This window comes from Tupaia chinensis, unplaced genomic scaffold, assembly GCF_000334495.1.
Source record: "Tupaia chinensis unplaced genomic scaffold, TupChi_1.0 Scaffold000058_1, whole genome shotgun sequence".
Lineage (NCBI taxonomy): Eukaryota > Metazoa > Chordata > Mammalia > Scandentia > Tupaiidae > Tupaia > Tupaia belangeri.
The window spans coordinates 903431-922545 of record NW_006159516.1 but is presented as its reverse complement, the minus strand read 5'-3'; the positions used below and the strand labels follow the sequence as shown (position 1 = coordinate 922545).

The following is a 19115-nucleotide window of genomic DNA, read 5'->3' as shown; positions in this document are numbered from 1 at the left end:
AATTTTCTTGCATGGTATGTCATTTTTGAGCTATGGTATAGGATTACCTTTGTGAGAAAAGTTAGTGAATTATTTACGTACATTGAGACTGAAGTGCTTTTGAGATTTTAGATTTTGTATGTTAGAGACAGCATGGTATATGGATCTATCTGATGCAGGGAAAGATCTGGATGAGAGATAGTAATTCGGAAGGATTGCTTTGTAGATGATAACTGTAAGAGAGAACTAAAGACATTAGCTAATTATTGTGGAGGGAATATAAAGAAGATTGAAGTTAAAAAAACTCAGGCAAAAGTATAGGCAGGGACTATGATGATTGAATAACTGCTCGATAATTCAGATGAAAAAATATTTTTCATGCTTTTTCATTTTATTAACATATTTTTCTCTATCACTCTTTTTCTCTGAGAAGAACTACACCCACAAAAATCATAAGTGAACACACACACACACATACACACGGTCCTCTAGAACACATACAACACTTGGGACTGGGCTGTGAGTTGAGTCCAAATTTTATGAGGTTTCAGTTACAAAAATGAAAACGGACTTGCTGCAGAGTGGATTACTGTTGACAAATCCATCGGAAATTATAATCACAATTTTGTTCAGCAATAATATTACCAGACAAATGGGCACATTTTGTGCTTCGGGTCCATCGACTGTATTTTTTTATTGTAAGCCTACAGCAAGAAAACAAACAAACAAAAAGGTTATATTTATGTCACTCATAAAAATATATGTATGTTCAGAGAGGTGGATCAGAAAATATTTTCTATTTATTTATTTATTTTTCTATTTTGCCAGAGGGCACATGTGCTTGCCAGTGAGAGAGAAAAAGCAGAAGAAGTGAGAAAAAGCACCTCCTAGAGGGGGAAGCAGTCTAACTTCTTAATGAAAATATGATCATCGAAAGAATTTAAGCAATATACAACAACATAATAAATAAAAAAATTCTTCCCACTCTGGGTCTTACTTCTCAAAATGTTTCTCCAGAATAATTGACAGTCAAGCAGTGTTAGGGATATGTAGATAATGCTAAAATATAACCTCTATTTTTTGAAATCTGGGAGGAATTGATTACAATTAGAAATGAATGGAAACTCATATTTTGTGAATTCAACTTCTGTTCTATAAGAAATTTTATACCTACCAATTTACCTCTTAGATAAAATGATAATATAGATAGTAGTTAGTGGTAAATCCTATTTTACACATAAATCTTCTGAGTGGACAGAGTAAGATCTCTTTGCTTTTCAACTTCCTGTGTGAATCATTTATATGAATTATTTAACAGATTGTAAGAGTCTGTTAGGAAATTTATGCCTATTTACTTAGTTCAAGCCCAGCAATATTGGGCAACTCGTTCTTGTGATGTGATAAAAGGTTAAATCTCAAAAAATCTACCATATAAAGTCTGGTGGTTCAGGAAGCAGAATCCTCCATGGTTAATCACTTGATTCAAATTCCAGACTCCCAGAGGCTTGACTAACATGCCAGATGAGTGTGTGTGTGTGTGTGAGCACGCACGAGTGCACCTAAATCCCAACAGGATGGAGAGGAAGAGATTGTGGTGTGACCATGGCCCACTGGGAGTGCTTTCTTCTTCCCCTCCTGTCTCTTTTTGGTGAGTGCACATCCCCCAATTAATTAAAACAAAACAACTACACATAAACTCACAGGTGGGAGTCAAAGGAGCTGTTGTCCACCCAGATCCAAGAATTCCCTTCAGACGGGAAAGTCAAGCCAATCCAATAACGAGCATGAGAGTTGAGGTGCAGCCATAAGAAACTCTAAAGAAAATATTGAATGCTGAAGGAGAAAATGGCTAATTCCCAACACCAGAAAAACGTCTCAAGAGCATCTTCTATGTGCTTGCCACTGCGCTAAAAGCTAGAAATGAACAGTTGAGTAAGATACACCTCATGCTTTCCAATAGCTCGCAGTGGCTGGACAGACAAGTAAATAAACCACTACGATATGATGTGATGATAGCTAGAGACAGATGAGGACCGACGGGAGTACCCACCAAGGCTGTGAAGTCAGAGCAAGTAATGATTGTGTGCTCTTGTTAAATCTGACTTCAGTTTTTCAGTCCTTAAATCTCAGGTAAGAACAGTACCTATCTCAAAATGATATTATCATTTTGCTGTTAAATGCTATTATTATTAAATACTGCCTGTCACATAATAAATACTCAAAAAGGTTAGTCATTACTATTAAATGCAATTGATAGTCTCCCAATTTGATATTTGGTGTTACACTGGTTACACTGAAGATGAGTTACATCTTTTTTCTGTTTCTCTTGTTGCTATTTCTGTGAGTCTCAGAAGTTTTTATTTCCCCCTCAAAAGTCCCAACAACTAGCCTTTTGTAACTCTCCCAGATCTTCAATTAGAATTGTGAAGCACCGTTACTGGGTTTGCAAAAACTAGGCCACTGACATAGTTTGTGATTCTAATACAGCAAGTCTCATACTGCAAACTCTTATTTCCTGTTTGCCAATGAACATGTAAATTGGCTTTATTGATTAGCAGCTTCATTTAGCATAACTTCAGTTTAATTTAAAACCGGAATTATCTAAATATTAGTTCTCCCCCAGAGAGAAATAAATCTAAGTAAGAACTTCTCTGTGTTTCCTTTTCCACACTTTCATCCTTAACTTCGCCTGCCAGGATAATGTCTGCAGCCTTCACACCTTTGCCATAAAAGGAGAGATGCAACAAAAGCTTTAAACTCTTTTCTAATCCTTGACATGGAATCTGGTAAGCAGGGGTCCCTCGTGAAGAACGTAGGTCCATCACACCAAAGGGATTCCTCCTCCCTCTCGTCAAAATTAAGTGCAAAATAATAACTGAATCAATAGTTATTGAAAGGATAGCACATGAAGTTAAAAATCTTTTCCACAGACATTTACTTACTAAGTCTAGAGCACAGGAAATCCCATTGTTAACGGGGTGAATGTTTATTTCTAAATGTTAAATCTCACCATATCGATGAAGTCTTGAATGATCATGAGGTTTGAATTCTTCATAGCACAATCACGCTGACTTTTAGTCCAAGATTGCATGGATTCAGAAATCCAGTAACATTTCCCCCCAAACAGTTTCCAGTCTCCAGAGGGGCATGACTTATGGGTAGTAGAAGAGTTCCAAGAAACTGGAAGAGAAAAGACAAATCATTAAAAGAAATGTGGACCAGTATTTTAATAATGCATCCCGATTAAAGGCTCTCCAAAATGTTTAAGAAGATAGTAAGCTTTTAAATTCTTTGCCAGAATATTTAGATGTTGATGCAGACGTATTCTAAATGTATCAATAACTTAGTGTTCCCATAAATATTCTCTCTCTCTCACACACACACACATGACCTGAAGCCATTGACGAATAAACAAACGTAGGCCAATTCTAGAGAAAAAGTGACACATCAAAGAAGGTATGGCAAGGCAAAAGTTTTACAGTTTTGCAGCTGTTCGCCTTAGGTCAGTGTTAATGCTACGGGGAGTGAGTAAACCTTTATTAGAAAACCTGTCGTCTTTCTAACCTCAATAACCAGAGAACCACTTGGGGCAAACACAGATGCTAAAAATGAAGAAAGAATGCTATAAAAGAGAAAATGTAAAAGGCATGCCTTAACATCTATGTTTTCCTTCAAATTTTTGGTTGATTTATGTGCAAGCTAAATTACAGCTAAGAAGAATACTGAACTGGGATTTGAATTGCTGCCTAAAGGAGAAATATTTAAATTGAAATTCATTTATACTAAGTGCTTGCAAACAAAGGAAAATCAACACTGCTTACTTTGGAGAAATATATGAGAAAACAAACACTCCTCAGTGTATCAGGTTGTCTGGAAAGTCGTGACATATTTTTCTATGTGAAAATGCATCGTGACTTTCCTGAAAACTTAGTAATATTGACAATGTCTAGCATATAATCTCAAGTTACTTGACCTTTGAAAAAACAGAAACATTTGACCCATTTTAAATAAAGAAATCAATTTAATCCAGCATAAAGAGGACAAAAATGTTAGAATATCAGGCAATTTTTTTTAGAGGTTTCTGCCTTAGGGCATGTGTGCTCACCAGAGAGAGAGAAAGAGAGAGAGAGAGAGAGAGAGACAGGGACAGTGAGAAAGAAAGTGAGAAATCACCTCTCAAGGGGGTGACCACGCCACAATCCCTTCTTCTCTAGTATCCTCCCAGGACTTTGGTTAAACATGCACACACACCCAGAGTGATTTTGAAGCCACTGTGTCTGAGACTGGAACTGCGGTCAGCCGTGCGGGAATCCAGAGACATAACTGCTATGCTACCTGCTGACCAATCAGGCAAGTATTTTAAGACAGTTGTTACAACTATGCTCAAGTATGTGAGAGAAAATATACTTGCAATCAGTAAAAAGAAAGGCTATCTCCGTTAAGAAACAACGTATAAAAGGAACCAAATAAAATTTAGAATTGAAAAATAGAGATCAGAATCTTTTTTTTTTTTTGGAGAGGTTTTCTCTATTGGGCGGCGTGAGTTTTAAGCCACCGGGTCCAGGACGCGAACCGCGGTCAACTACATGGGAGTCCAGCGACATAGCCATTACGCTAACTGCTGGTTCCCGAGATCAGAATCTTTTTAAAAAATAATTTTATTTTATTTTATTTTATTTTATTTTATTTTATTTATTCACTTATTTTAACTTTTCAAGAGAGAGTGAGAGAGTGAGACAGAGGAAGTGAGTAAGCAAACCACCAGGTCTGGCATTCGAACCATGGTCAGCCATGTGGGAATGTCCAGCACCTTAACCACCACACCACCTGCTGGTCCCGAGAACAATATCTTATATAGAAATAGAACTCAGTTGAATTAGCTCACAGTAGATAATTAGCAGAAAAAGCAGTTAATCAACACAAAATTGTCCAAAATAAAGAACAGAAAAAATTGTTGGAAAATGTACAAGTGTCAAGGACGTGTATGAAATGAGTCATATTTTGATGCATAAAACTGAACCTAGAACCAGAGGAGAAAAAACTAGGACAAGGAAACCTAGAGAGATAATGACTAAAATTTCTCACATTTTTGCATTTATAAATGTATATATTAAAGGTCCCAGTCTCCATGGTCTAGGTTGTAGGACATACTTCCACAATACTGGGGCCACATGGGAAGTCCCAAAGTTTGAATCCCAGGTTGACTTGAACATGAAGGCGTATGCGAGGGCATTCTCATGGCCTGGCTGGCTGGGAGGCCAGAGGGAGAATCACTGTGTGGGAAGACTGTGTTGGGCATCCCTGTCTCTGTCTCTTTCTCTCATCGAGTAAAGAAATAAAAATACACTTAAGAAATGTACTCTCAAGATGCTCAGCAATCTCTAAGAATAGTAAGTATGAAGAAAATTATATGCTGGAATAGTCAAGCTACTTTGGATTACTAAAACCAAAGATAGAGAAAAATCTTGAAAGCAGTTAGGGAAAAATTACACATTACCAACAGGGAAATACTTATTCAAAAGCCTCTCATTCTCATCGACTCTGGAGGCCAGAATGTAGTGAAAAAGTAACAGTGAATAAAGCATTCAATATTGCAGAGAAAACATTCTTCCAAAATCATGTCATATTTAAGTCATCTTTGGATGAAATAAAACTAAAAGAATCCTCTGACAGTAGTGGTTACTCTAGCAAATATTAAAGGAAGTTCTTCGGACTGAAGGGAAATGTTTACAAGTAAAAATTTCAGAAGTCAGGGAAAACCTAAAAAATGACAAGCATCTAAGTAAATATAAAAGCATAAAGTATGGTGGGACCAGCAGTTAGCGTAATGGCTATGTCGCTGGACTCCCATGTAGTTGACTGCGGTTCGCGTCCCGGACCCGGTGGCTTAAAACTCACGCCAGGCGCGTGTGCGTGCGTGCCCAAGATCCCGAGAGGAGAATGAAGGAGAAGGGATTGTGGCATGGCCATCCCTTCTGGGGGGTGATTTCTTGCTTTCTGTCTCTCTGTCTCTCTCTGTCTGTCTGGTGAGGGCACGCTCCCTATAGCAAAAACTTCTCCAATAAATAAATAAATAAAAGCATAAGGTATGTAACATGTCTTCAAATAATATTTTGGAAGACCTTTAAGATGACAAACTGGAGATATTCAGTACAACTCCTCTCTATTGAGAAAGACCAAGGAAAAAAAAATACCCTGATAAATAACCATACATTGAAGAGAGGAACAGGAGGGAAGCCTAGAATAGAGGAAGGGAGTACAGAGGAACTTCTGAAGCTCAGAGACTCAGGAGGAGGCATAGAGAACATGAAGGTCAGGCCAGAGGGATCTAGAGCTGAAGGTGCTTCTGCCTGCAGGGAAGTGTTGAGAAAATATTCCAGCACTCCCTATCCGTACCCTGAACACCTGCAGTTCTGGCTACAGCAAAGCCTTGAAGTCATTACTGATACTGATCTTGAAACCAGTGTAGAAGGGTCCTCTAGAGTCCTTGAAGGACACTAATCTAGAAAAGATAAATACTTGGGAATCCCCCCAGCCCCACCTCAGGGATCCAAGTACTGACTGGACAGCACCATTCTGGGGGGTGGAGCCACAGCTAAAGCAAATCCTGATCTGAGGATTAGCACACCCTGTACCTCCACATCCCCACATTCTGGCTGTTGCTCCACTTGCCCACAAAAAGCATGGCAGAGCCAGGCCAACAGCTGAACCCAGTGACCAGCAGTCAGCCAGGCACCTGAGTCCTTGCAGAGCCCTGGACTCCTGGAACAAGGAGTCCACTATCCTGAGTCTGAGGACTTGAACACTTACTCCTCCAGAGTGCCTTATTATAGCAGACACTGAAGCTTCTGAGCAACCCTTCCCACAAAGACTGAGGACTCCATGTAATTGCCTTTCCGAGACTGAAGAATCCAGGACAACCTGTTCCCCACAAGAGATCAGATTGTGGACACTCCCCTCCCACGTGGCTGACACGGCTTCTGCAGGCTGAGGAAATGCCCACAGCTAGTAAATCTGGTGGCCTTGCACCTGCAGGACTCCTGTGATCCTGCCATGAACCCAGAACAGCTTCTGCACCCTCATAGACCACACCCAGGCCTTAGAACGCCATCTGTTTGCAGCCGCTATGCCGTGCAGCTATCTCAACTAAGGCGGACTCCAAACACCCTCCTTAGGTCCTGAGAGTATCAGCTGAGTCCTACGCACCTTCTGTCAGTGTTGCCACAGGCGGCCTTACACCCTTTACTGCTGGGTCCCCTATGTGCCATGCTTGTCACACACAAAGTTTGAAAACACTGACTTGGGCACCTCTGCTGCCACCATGTTGATTGTCCCCTGATTCAGTAGAACTCTGTGCTCTGTACGCCTCATTCAGGGCCTGACGTCACCAGCATGGGCACCACTTCATCTGCTGCCAGCACTGCAGCAGCCCCTACCCCCAACAAAGTCAAGAATGCTGTGTGGACAAACACGTGGTCTTGGCCATAGAGGCACTCACAAATACCGCTGACATAGATACCAGCTAAAGAAAACAGAGAGCCTGCACTACTAGATCCAACCAGAGCCTAAGTTAATGCACACTATCCAAATGAATTTGATACATCTATGTAAAGCACAAAACAGTTCTTTCCTATAAAAGCTGCTCATTAAAACTGGGAAAGGAGATTATTTCAACAGAAGCTCAGACAATGCAAGGATATACTTCAAAATATGAGAAAACAAGGAAGCATCACTTCTCCAAAGGAGGAAAATAATTCTCCAGTAACAGGCTCCAAAAAAATTTAAAAAAAGAAAGAAAAAAGAAATTTAAAAAATGCTGAATAAGGAATTCAGAGTATTAACTTTAAGAAAACTCAATGAGATGGAAGATAATTCAGATAAAGAATACTGCTTACATAGTAAGAAATAAAAAAAAAATTGCTAAAGGGAGGCACTGATCTGAAACCAGAATAAGGTACAATTGAGCAAATGAGTTCCAAAGGCAGAATTGCCCTCAAGGTTAATGATTAACATCAGAGCTGGGATTCTAAGACACCCTGAACTCTCTCAACTCTCTCAAAAGTGATGGAGTGACTCTGTGAAACTCTTTCATTGGTCTATAGTCTTCAAAAGAACCTCAAGTCATGCAAGTCCTTAGCTCTCCACTGCCTCCTTGTAGTCAGAAAAGCAAACTTTGGAAATAAGCATCTTTAATTTAAAAAAATCCCGTTAACTATGATCAACCAAATTTAAACAACCACAACAACAAAACCATCACACACGTCAGGAAACAAGCCAACATAGTATCAGGAAATGTTACGAGCAGATTAAGGACTTTAGGTAGTTAAATCATCATATGTATTACAAATAATAAGAGCCTGCACTACTAGATCCAACCAGAGCCTAAGTTAATGCACACTATCCAAATGAATTTGATACATCTATGTAAAGCACAAAACAGTTCTTTCCTATAAAAGCTGCTCATTAAAACTGGGAAAGGAGATTATTTCAACAGAAGCTCAGACAATGCAAGGATATACTTCAAAATATGAGAAAACAAGGAAGCATCACTTCTCCAAAGGAGGAAAATAATTCTCCAGTAACAGGCTCCAAAAAAATTTAAAAAAAGAAAGAAAAAAGAAATTTAAAAAATGCTGAATAAGGAATTCAGAGTATTAACTTTAAGAAAACTCAATGAGATGGAAGATAATTCAGATAAAGAATACTGCTTACATAGTAAGAAATAAAAAAAAAAAATTGCTAAAGGGAGGCACTGATCTGAAACCAGAATAAGGTACAATTGAGCAAATGAGTTCCAAAGGCAGAATTGCCCTCAAGGTTAATGATTAACATCAGAGCTGGGATTCTAAGACACCCTGAACTCTCTCAACTCTCTCAAAAGTGATGGAGTGACTCTGTGAAACTCTTTCATTGGTCTATAGTCTTCAAAAGAACCTCAAGTCATGCAAGTCCTTAGCTCTCCACTGCCTCCTTGTAGTCAGAAAAGCAAACTTTGGAAATAAGCATCTTTAATTTAAAAAAATCCCGTTAACTATGATCAACCAAATTTAAACAACCACAACAACAAAACCATCACACACGTCAGGAAACAAGCCAACATAGTATCAGGAAATGTTACGAGCAGATTAAGGACTTTAGGTAGTTAAATCATCATATGTATTACAAATAATAGTGTCTAAATTATTTTAAGGTATAAAAGAAGAAATAAAAATGATTGAGAAACAACAGCCTACCAAAAGTAAGGAGAGATTTGCAAAGAAGTCCTTTAGATTTGCAAAGAAGTCCTTTAAAATTATAATCATTGAAATTACAAACTCTATTAATGAGTTAGCAGATACAGGAAAAGAGATAACTTGTCAATTGGAAGACGTATCTGAAAAAATATTGTCAAGGATTCAGTCCATTTTGACAAAAATAAGGACAAAATGAGAGGTGAAGTAAAATGGAAGGCAGAAATCATGGGATAATGCACACTTAATATGAGTCTCAGAAAAAAATGAAGAGGGACCAGCAGTTAGCGTAATGACTATGTCGCTGGACTCCCATGTAGTCGACCACGGTTCAAGTCCTGGACTCGGTGGCTTAAACTCACGCCAGGCACGTGTGCATGCGTGCCCAAGATCCCGAGAGAAGAATGCAGGAGAAGGGATTGTGGCGTGACCATCCCCCCTGGGGGGTGATTTCTCGCTTTATGTCTCTCTGTCTCTCTCTGTCTGTCTGGCAAGTGCACGCGCCCTATAGCAAAAACCTCTCCAAAAAATAAATTAATTAATTAATTAAAAAAAAAAGAAAAAAATGAAGAGAAAGTAGAGAAAGAATTTGGAAGCATGGCTAAGTAGATCTATTATGCTTTACATATTTTGTCAATTCAATGATTTTATTAAGCTCAAACTCACTTAGATTTGCTATAACTTTCCTAATGAATTGAAACTAATACTCTAGGAGAGGTGATTTATATATCCGTTCACTAGAATGAAGATTAGAACACAAGTGTGTCAGAACTTAGAGCTTTACACGTCACCAGCCTACAACACACCTTTGCTTTGGGGATAATGTCCCACAGAATTTGTCCTCTGAATACCACTGGATTAAATAAAATTAGTAACCTATGTTATATAAACTATTTTTTAGATTGTGATTGAGGAGGCTTGGATATATCAAAATCCAAACTATATGTCTTAATGAATTCCCAGGATTCGAATGTGCTCTATAATATGGACGTGGTGTATCTTTCTAATATAATTATACTTGGATGTTCAAAAGAAGAAAGGCATCCAGTTTTTTGATATAGTATTAAAATTTACATGAACTGATTAGAAACAAATGATCAAAGAAAACAGAAAGGCCATCTAATTGAGTATTATCTCAACTTTCAAAAGTGTCCAAATATACTCTAAGAAAGCAAGAGAAAGACTAACATAAAATTTACTGTTAATGTTTCCTCCATGTAGTAACATGAAAACATTGACAAAAAGACTACCTGCAGTGTCTACGAATCTTAAGGCGGACGATGCATCACATTTTGCACCTGTGCATGATCCCATAGGAGGGAAAATATAGGACTAAAGTACCATTATTTCATAAAATACATTTAAATTCATTTAAAACTCATTTTATGAGCTCACGTTTTTTTCTCATAATACCACAGACCTTTGAATATTTTTTTTGTAGACTGTAATGAGTCTATGAAAAACAGTCCTGTACCATTCCTCTGTAGGGGTAGAGGTGTTTTTCTCCTCTATTGAGATGTTCTGAAGGAGGACCGGCTATTCAGAATTAGACCATGCAAAATCATTTTACCTATTGAGGTGTTTGTTCCAGATTTAAGTCCTTCAGTACAGGGTCTGTCTTTTGGTTCATCGTCCACTTTGGTATGTCTTGCAGAGTTGAATTGGATAACTAACAAAAGAATGAACATATTTTCCCAATTAAACACAAAGTACAAGACTATTGGGTCCTAGTGACCCTGTGAATTTCAATCATCTGTAGAGTTCATAAGACATTAAAGGATTAAAAATGTAAAAAAGAAAATTATTTTCCCCAAGATTTGGAGTGTTCTTTGCACTCATTAATCTTAGCAATAGTAACTTTACAAAAATTAGAAAAATGTCACTTAGAATCATAGGGAAATTTGATTTTGTTTCTTGAAGTACTTGTATTTAAATATGCACAGTACATTCAGCTATGGCTGTAAGCCTCATTTGGTTGGTTTGTATCTAGTAAGTTCCTATTCATTTGATCACATGCCACCTCCTTACAAAAAGAGTTTAGTGTGTTTTGGTTTGGGTTCATGATTTTGTCCTTTGTCAGGTTCTGCATATAGATGCTGCATATAAAAGGATAGAGTTAATCCAGAGTAGATTTACTGTAATGAAGGATTTGTTTTTCTGATGGTCATTTAACTGAAACTATTTTTGCCAATTCATAATCTTGCAGTAGTGTTATTGAGCAATTTGTATTGACCTCGTAAACATACGGAAAGTAATAAAATGTATTTATATAATAGTATTTGCTATTTAATAGGTGTCATACAGTAGGCATTAACAGTGATATCATATTTATAGCACATTTAGTTCATTACACATGCTATATATAATTTACAATGTTTGTGTTGCTATATAACACTTCTAATCATGTACACTTTTACAATATATGTCAATACATTGGACGCAGAGTAAGAATTCTGCTAGTGGTGCAGCTGGGATTTGAAAATGGGTGCTCTGGCTCTAGGACATTCACTTGCATCATTGCCTTGTAGATGAACATTTTAAAAATACATCTTATCTTTAAAATTTATTTTAGCAACAAATGAAGTTTGGTTAAAAATAAAAATCTCTCTGTAACTTAGCAGAAATAATTATGGCAGAGGGCCAGCCTAGTGGTCAGAGTCAGATCCCACATGGCCAACTACAGCTTGAATTCCTGGCCCAAGAAGCTTAAAAAGCACACCAGATTGATGTGCATGCATGCCCCAAATGCTGACAGGATGATGAAATGAAAGAAAAGGGACCAAAGTGACCACACTTCATTGAGGTGAGGTGCTTTCTCCTTCCCTCCGTACTCTGGAGAGTACATGTGCTCCCTGGCAATTAAAAAATACTAATTACAGCAGAGATTTTAACTGCTAATTATTTTTTCTTGCCCATCCACCTCCTTATTTTCTAACCCTAATTAGACCATAGGCTAGTTATTTTAAACTACTCATATTTGTCTCTCTGGGCTACTCATTTAAAAACTAGACCTTGTTGATTTCTACAGGCTCTTTAGTTGAAATCGACAACACTGCCTACTTACTCATAGCTACTGTCATTTATAATCACTAATATCATTCTCAAGGATTCAATGACATAGACATTTACTACATTGGCCCGTTCTAGGATTGGACTTAATCTGGGAGCCTACATTCCTTGAAATATGTATTTATTTTATATTATTTAGGTGCTATAGATATATCTTTTCTCCCTGAATTTTTTCAATAAAATAATAAAATGATTTCCATATGAATAATTGGGCTATGTTCAGTTATGTCCAAATTTCATGAGTATAATTCTTTTTTTCAATTTTTTCTATAGAACACATATGCTCACCAGAGAGAAACAGAGAGAGAAAGAGAGGAAAGGGGAGAAGTCAACTCCCGGGGGTAATGGCCATGTTGCAGTCCTCGCTCTTTTATTTTTTCTCAGGATTCTTTTCAAGCTGCCAGTCCTGGACTTGAACCACAGTCAGCCATGTGGAATCCAGCATCCTAACTGCCACACCACCTGCTGGCCCTACATGAGTATAATTTTCATATGAATGATTAATTTTAGTCAAATTTCTCACCTGTTGGTACAAGATTGATGATGTTCAGGGATGGTTAATATGAATAAGCTCGCACAGAAACACACTTTATAATTTAGTTTGTTCTCATCCGAAGATGCTTTCAGAGACATTTGTGTATATCCCACTATCAAACTGCACTAGGAAACTCGCTGTATGATCTTGGTCATAAAACATACATCTAACTTTGCTCTCTCTTTCCTTTATCAATGAAATGAACTCATAATATATATTTCATCCCAAGTTGAAATTCTATAGATCTCTCTAGTTTTTTTGTATCAAATTTCACACTTTCATGAACTTGTACTGTATTGTTTAGGAACCACTTAAAGAGTAAACATAATTACAATAGGGTATGGGAGAAAAATAGTTTGGGGTAAATTATGAGCATTGTTAATTACTTACCCAAAACGCTCAGTACAATCACTGCTAGCAGAAGAGGAATTATCATTGCACATCCAACTTTCAGAAAAATTCCATGATGGTGAGAATCTGTAAAATTGATCAGGTTTCATTCATCAGAATAATATACGAGAAGTACTAGATACCATCAAACATCCAAACATCTGGATAATTGGCACTTCAGAAGGCCAAGAGACTCATAAGGGCATTGATAATCTATTCCATGAAATCCTGCAAGAAAACTTTCCAAACCTAGAGAGGCACTCAAAGATTCAGTCCTAAGATACAAGGGACCCAAATAGAATTAACCCAAGAAGATCTTCTCCAAAACACATTATAGTCAGGTTGACCAAAAACACAAAAACAAGATACTAAGATTGGCAAGAGAAAAACATCAAGTTACCTTCAAAGAGTATCCTATTAGGCTAACAGATGACCTCTCATCGGAAACAATACAAGTGAGGAAAGAATGGGAAAATATATTCAAAGTGTTAAGAGAAATGCAATTTCAGTCAAGAATACTATACCCTGCAAGATTATCTTTCATGTGGGAAAAAAAGACAAGAACATTCTCAGATAAACAAAATCTGAAAGAATTTACCAGCACCAGACCAGATCTCCAAGAAGTTCTCAAGGGAGTGCTCTATCAGGCAAACTAAATACAGACACACAGAAATACGAGTTCAAAAACTAAGAAAGTGGCCAACTTAATCATAGGGACAAATCTGGAGTTGAATATTATATCCCAGAATTTAATCGGGAAAATAGAACCACAACAGAAGTACATGAGACTGAATTGGTGAGGTATAATTTTATGACTTTTGACTAAAACATTGCTGATTTTCTTGTAGACTTTGTTATCTGGTTGTAAGGATTTGTGTCCCCATCTTGAGATATGGATAGGTTCATGTACCTACCATTTGAACAGAATCCTAACCTGTTTCCTGACTTTAAGTTTTAAGCAAAGTTCCTTAGCATTTCTTTGATTCAAGTTAAAACTGGTTTTCTTAATAGTACCAAGTAAACTTGCTATTGAAAGTAATTAGATTATTTAAGAAATTGTGTGATCAATACAATGTGTGTGGGGGGGAAGGAATGGCAGACAACTGTAGACATCAGAGATAGTGTGAGAAGAGGGTGGGAAAGGACAGACAGTCAGAAATAGGGGTAAAAAAAATACTAGAAACTAGAAATGAAAAATTTTTGATAATAACATGCATGATTAAGCCACTATGCAGTGTATTCTGGATGGGAAATCACATTTTATATGCTGTGACAATGCTTAGGGAATGAATGTAAATTAAGTTAAGAAAAAGAAAAGTTTCAGGAAAAAAAACTAAAACTGTATTTCATGAAATTAAAAAAAAAGCATTAAAAATACCTGTTCGATGACTGCAGTAAGATATATAGCCCCTGCTAGATGCTACTTTATAGGATGTTCATTCTACTCACTGAGGCTTATGCCTAAAGTTGGACTTGTGTTCATGGAAATGTATATATCAGCTGTGCTTGCTATGAAAATATTTAGATTAATTAAGATCTTTAGTGACTCAGTAAAATGTGGGGGGAAAAAAAGTATAAAAAGCAAACATAGATACCAGAGACAGTGTGGGAGGAGAGTGGGAGATGGCAGAGGGTAAGAGGTAGGGAATCAAGGATAAAAAAAAAAAAAGCAAAACATACAGGAAACAAGAAATGGAGAATTATTTGTTCATGATAGCATGTATGTTGATGTGCTTGATTGAGCCAATATACAGTGTACTCTGGATGGAAAATCTCATTTTGTATGCTGTAATGATGTACAGCAAATTAATGTAAATAAATAAATTTAAATAAAAAGAAAAGGAAAAGAAAATACACTGTTTGAAACATCTATAATTTTTGAGGTGGTTTTGTGATGAAAGCACAATGTTCGTTTTAGCCACAAGCCCAGCTCTTCGCATTCCTAAAACACAAAGTTACTCAAATAGTCATTAATTCTAAAGTCCACAAAATAGGATACTAACATTTTCTGTTCTCTTCATATAGTTTAACTATTTTATTCCATCCGTGTACAAATTCCAAAAGGATAAATAACAATGGGAATAATTCTCAAAGATATTCTCCACAGTGAAAATAAATTTATCATATTATGTGAAAAGGGCAGATTTGATTGAGGAGGAGTAAAGCTATAAGAGAAGAAAAAGGGGAACCAGCAGTTAGCGTAATGGCTATGTTGCTGGACTCCCATGTAGTCGACCGCGGTTCGTGTCCCGGACCCAGTGGCTTAAAACTCACGCTGGGCGCGTGTGTGTGCGTGACCAAGATCCCGAGAGGAGAATGGAGGAGAAGGGATTGCAGCGTGACCATCCCCCCTGGGGGGGTGATTTCTCGCTTTCTCGCTTTCTGTCTCTATGTCTCTCTCTGTCTGGCGAGTGCACGCACCCTATAGCAAAAAAAAAAAAAAAAAAAAACCTCTCCCCCCCCCAAAAAAAAAGAGAAGAAAAAGATCATTACTATAGCTATAGATATCATTTTATGAGTATGGATGTTTGCCACAAGTAACATAAGCAGTAGAGAGATTATGAAAGCAAAAGTCAAGTTCTACATATGAAGACCAAAGTGACCATTAACCTGAAGAACAGACGTTTTATTTCATTAGAAACACTCACTTCACTCTTACAGTGAGTAACTTTTACTTTGGACCCAGTATTCCATGTCCAGTGTGACAGACATAAGCTCAGGACAGAAATAAAAGAAATTAAAAGTAAAATATTTATTCTAAAAGGCACCCTAAATCCAACTTACCTGACCTGTGAGGTGGAGGTGAATGCTCTACAGAAGCCTTGGCAATCTTAATATCAGCGTAGACTACATCTCCAGCCATGGTGTGAATCAAGAAAAGAGAGATGACTGCACATTATGTTCTGCTGAAGGGAGGCTCATATTTCTGCAAACTAGCTTGTGCTAAGTTAGATAATGCTCCCTGGGGGAGGGAGACTTCCTCCTAAATGAATGACAAAGCAGTGTGTCAGTCTTAATTAAGGTAAAGGAGTTTTGAATACTTGCAGGATATGGAGGAAAACTCCTGACTGTACAGTGGGTTCTTTTTTATTTTATTTATTTTTTTTTGAGAAGCTTTTGCTATAGGGTGCGTACGCTCGCCAGAAAGACAGAGAGAGACAGAGAGACAGAAAGTGAGAAATCACCCCCCAGGAGTGGTGGCCACACCACAATCCTTTCTCCTCCATTCTCCTCTTGGGATCTTGGGCACGCACGCACACGCCTGGTGTAAGTTTAAGCCACCAGGTCCAGGATTTGAACCGTGGTCGACTACATGGGAGTCTAGTGACATAGCCATTATGCTAACTGCAGGCCCTGTGTACAGTGGGTTCTTATACTTCAGTTAGTGGATTTCTTTTTTTTTGTTTGCTGGTTTGTTTGTTTGTTTTGCTTTGAACAAGATGTTTATTCAAAATAAGCTGTCCAAAATGATGTTATCTTTACAGAATAAACAAATGGGTTAAGTTTCAACATGATCCTTAGGTTTTTCAGTGGATTCTTCTTAGGACTCTGCGATGGATCTTCTTGCATGGTGCTCGGAGGGCTCTTTGGATCTCTGGACTTTTCAAGACCCTGCTAAGGTCCGTGTTCATCATCTAGTGCCTGGGAAGGTTATAGTTACTCTTGATATATCATTCCAGGCCTTAAGTTTCTTCAGAAGCAAAACAGCTTCCTTGGTCTTCTTATAGCCTTCAACTATCTTCACCCACCAAAGGAAGTTCAGGAACTTCCTCAACACAATGACCTCTAGATACTAGAGCTGGTAAAACCGAGGCGGCCAGGGCAGAACAGATGGCGTACTGCTTTTCGGTTGTGTTCACTCTGCGGTGCCAATACCACCAGGTCTTAGTTGGTGCAAACATGCGACCTCTTCGACACGTATTTGCAAAAGCACCCTGGCCAGAATGGTGAGTCCCATCACCCTGAACTCTGGGAATTCGAGTCACAGCTCTCCCAGTACCCCAAGGCTCAGCACTGGTCTGATGACCTGCTAATTCACTGACAGCATAGGGCTGTCTGTTATTTTTGTGCAAGCTGGTGTGAACAAAGTTCACGATATCTAGTCAGATGGGAGCCTTGAGTACTGCAGGCAAGGTGACATGTTTGTCAGACGACTCCCCCTTTTCAGAGTACACAGATATCAGTGGACGAGCACACACCTGGTGGGGAGGGGAGAGGACCCTGCTCCTCTCGACCCAGCGGCTCCCACAGGAAAAGCTGTGAATTTCCTTCTTTTACTTTTTTGTTTTTTTTTTTTTTTTTGCCTAAAATTGGAGTAGTATTTACTTTTATTAATACTGAAAATGTTACCGCATCATGAACTTCTATAAACTAATTCCTCCTTTAGGTCAGTCATATTTATTTTCCTGGAAATAATTGTAATTATCCAGCATCTTCTTCAACGTGGAATAGTAATTTGAGGAGGGGGACAAGGAAGAGAAGGGATTTATTACAGATGGGATAGAAAGCACTACTTTTTGTTCAATGTTCATCTTGAAATGCTTTGTGGTTGTCTAGATAGTACTTTTAACATTCTTTCGTTATTTCATGGGCTGATCATATAGCCTAGTTAGCTAAGGGAGCTGGATTCCCCCGTGGCCAACTCGGTTTAAATCCTGGCCCAGCAGCTTATAAAACATGATGGTAACACGGGCATGTGTGCCCCAAATCCCGTCAGGGGAGAGACGGAGGGAAGGGCTGTGGCATGAGCATGCCTCATGGAGCAGGGTTTTCTTTCTTTACCTGTCTCTCTCTGGGAAGCACATGAGGCTTCTGGCAATCATCATAATAATAATAAGCCATTTCTTCCCTCATTTGCTTTATAATACTAACCGTAAACTGGAATGACGCAGATGATGCAGATAAGTGGATTAGGCTGAGGACTTCTAAACTGAACTATAGATGTTTATATATCAGAAATAACCCTATGTCAAAATAATCAGAAATAACTCTCTATCAATGTAACTTAAGGCTATGAAATAATTTAAATATTCTTAATTTTAAAATAAGGTTTATAGAAATTCACCATTGAATTCACTGAAGGGGTTTTTTTTTATTTTTGGAAAAGGCTATTTTATTTTATTTTTATTTATTTTATTTATTTATATTTTTTGGAGAGGTTTTCACTATAGGGCGCGTGCACTCGCCAGAAAGAGAGCTAGAAAGCGAGAAATCACCCCCTGGGGGGATGGCCATGCCTCAGTCCCTTCTCCTCCATTCTCCTCTCGGGATCTTGGGCACACACGCACACGTGCCCGGCATGAGTTTAAGCCGCCAGGTCCGGGACTTGAACCACGGTCAACTATGTGGGAGTCCAGCGACATAGCCATTACGCTAACTGCTGGTCCCGGAAAAGGATATTTTAAACACAGAATTTTCATCTCCTGTTTCTTCTCAAATTCCACTAAGATAATATTAAATTAATATATAAATTCTTCTCTAACACAATAACAAAAAAGCAGGACTCTATCAACTGATGAAATATTTTAGCAAATTTCTGGAGATGTGATCATTGATGAAGATCACCAAGACCATGCAAAGGAAAATAACTGAGGAGAGAATCCAGTTCCTCGTGTAGGACTCAGAATCTCGGAATCATTGGACATGCAAAAATGGCAGAGCCATAAGCTTATGAGCAATAGAGTAACTGGAATTCCACCCATGAAAGACTTGATTTTTCTCAACATCCACCCAAATGCATCGGACAGAATGATCTATATGTGACTAGATGATAGTTAAAGCAGTTTAATCTGCACTTTATACATGAAAAACTGGCTTTTAAAAATGATATTATTTGTAGGTATTTGTGTAATCATAATATATATATATATATGTATATATATATATAAATTTTTTTTTTTTGGGGAGGTTTT

At 37.9% G+C, this 19115-nt stretch overlaps 1 protein-coding gene and 2 pseudogenes across 3 annotated transcripts; 1 reads left to right on the top strand and 2 right to left on the bottom strand.

The window, feature by feature from the left end:
- Window positions 1-497: 497 nt before the first annotated feature.
- On the bottom strand, window positions 498-16144 carry CLECL1 (C-type lectin like 1). 3 transcript variants are annotated; one of them, XM_014592479.2, is made up of 6 exons: window positions 15988-16144; window positions 13204-13290; window positions 10780-10878; window positions 2990-3159; window positions 1681-1793; window positions 498-683 (listed from the first exon to the last, which is right to left on the bottom strand). In XM_014592479.2, the coding sequence occupies exons 1-6, from the start codon at window positions 16064-16066 to the stop codon at window positions 566-568; spliced, it is 666 nt and encodes a 221-aa protein (XP_014447965.1). In that variant the 5' UTR covers window positions 16067-16144; the 3' UTR covers window positions 498-565. The 3 variants fall into 3 exon arrangements, with proteins under 3 accessions (XP_014447965.1, XP_014447970.1, XP_027632374.1); XM_014592484.2 differs by having other exon boundaries at window positions 15993-16135; XM_027776573.1 differs by lacking the exon at window positions 1681-1793.
- Window positions 16145-16699: 555 nt separating this feature from the next.
- LOC102498275 (60S ribosomal protein L4-like) overlaps window positions 16700-19115 on the bottom strand; it is a 5320-nt pseudogene continuing 2904 nt past the window's right edge.
- Window positions 17024-19115, top strand: part of LOC102497876 (protein Hikeshi pseudogene) — a 7448-nt pseudogene continuing 5356 nt past the window's right edge.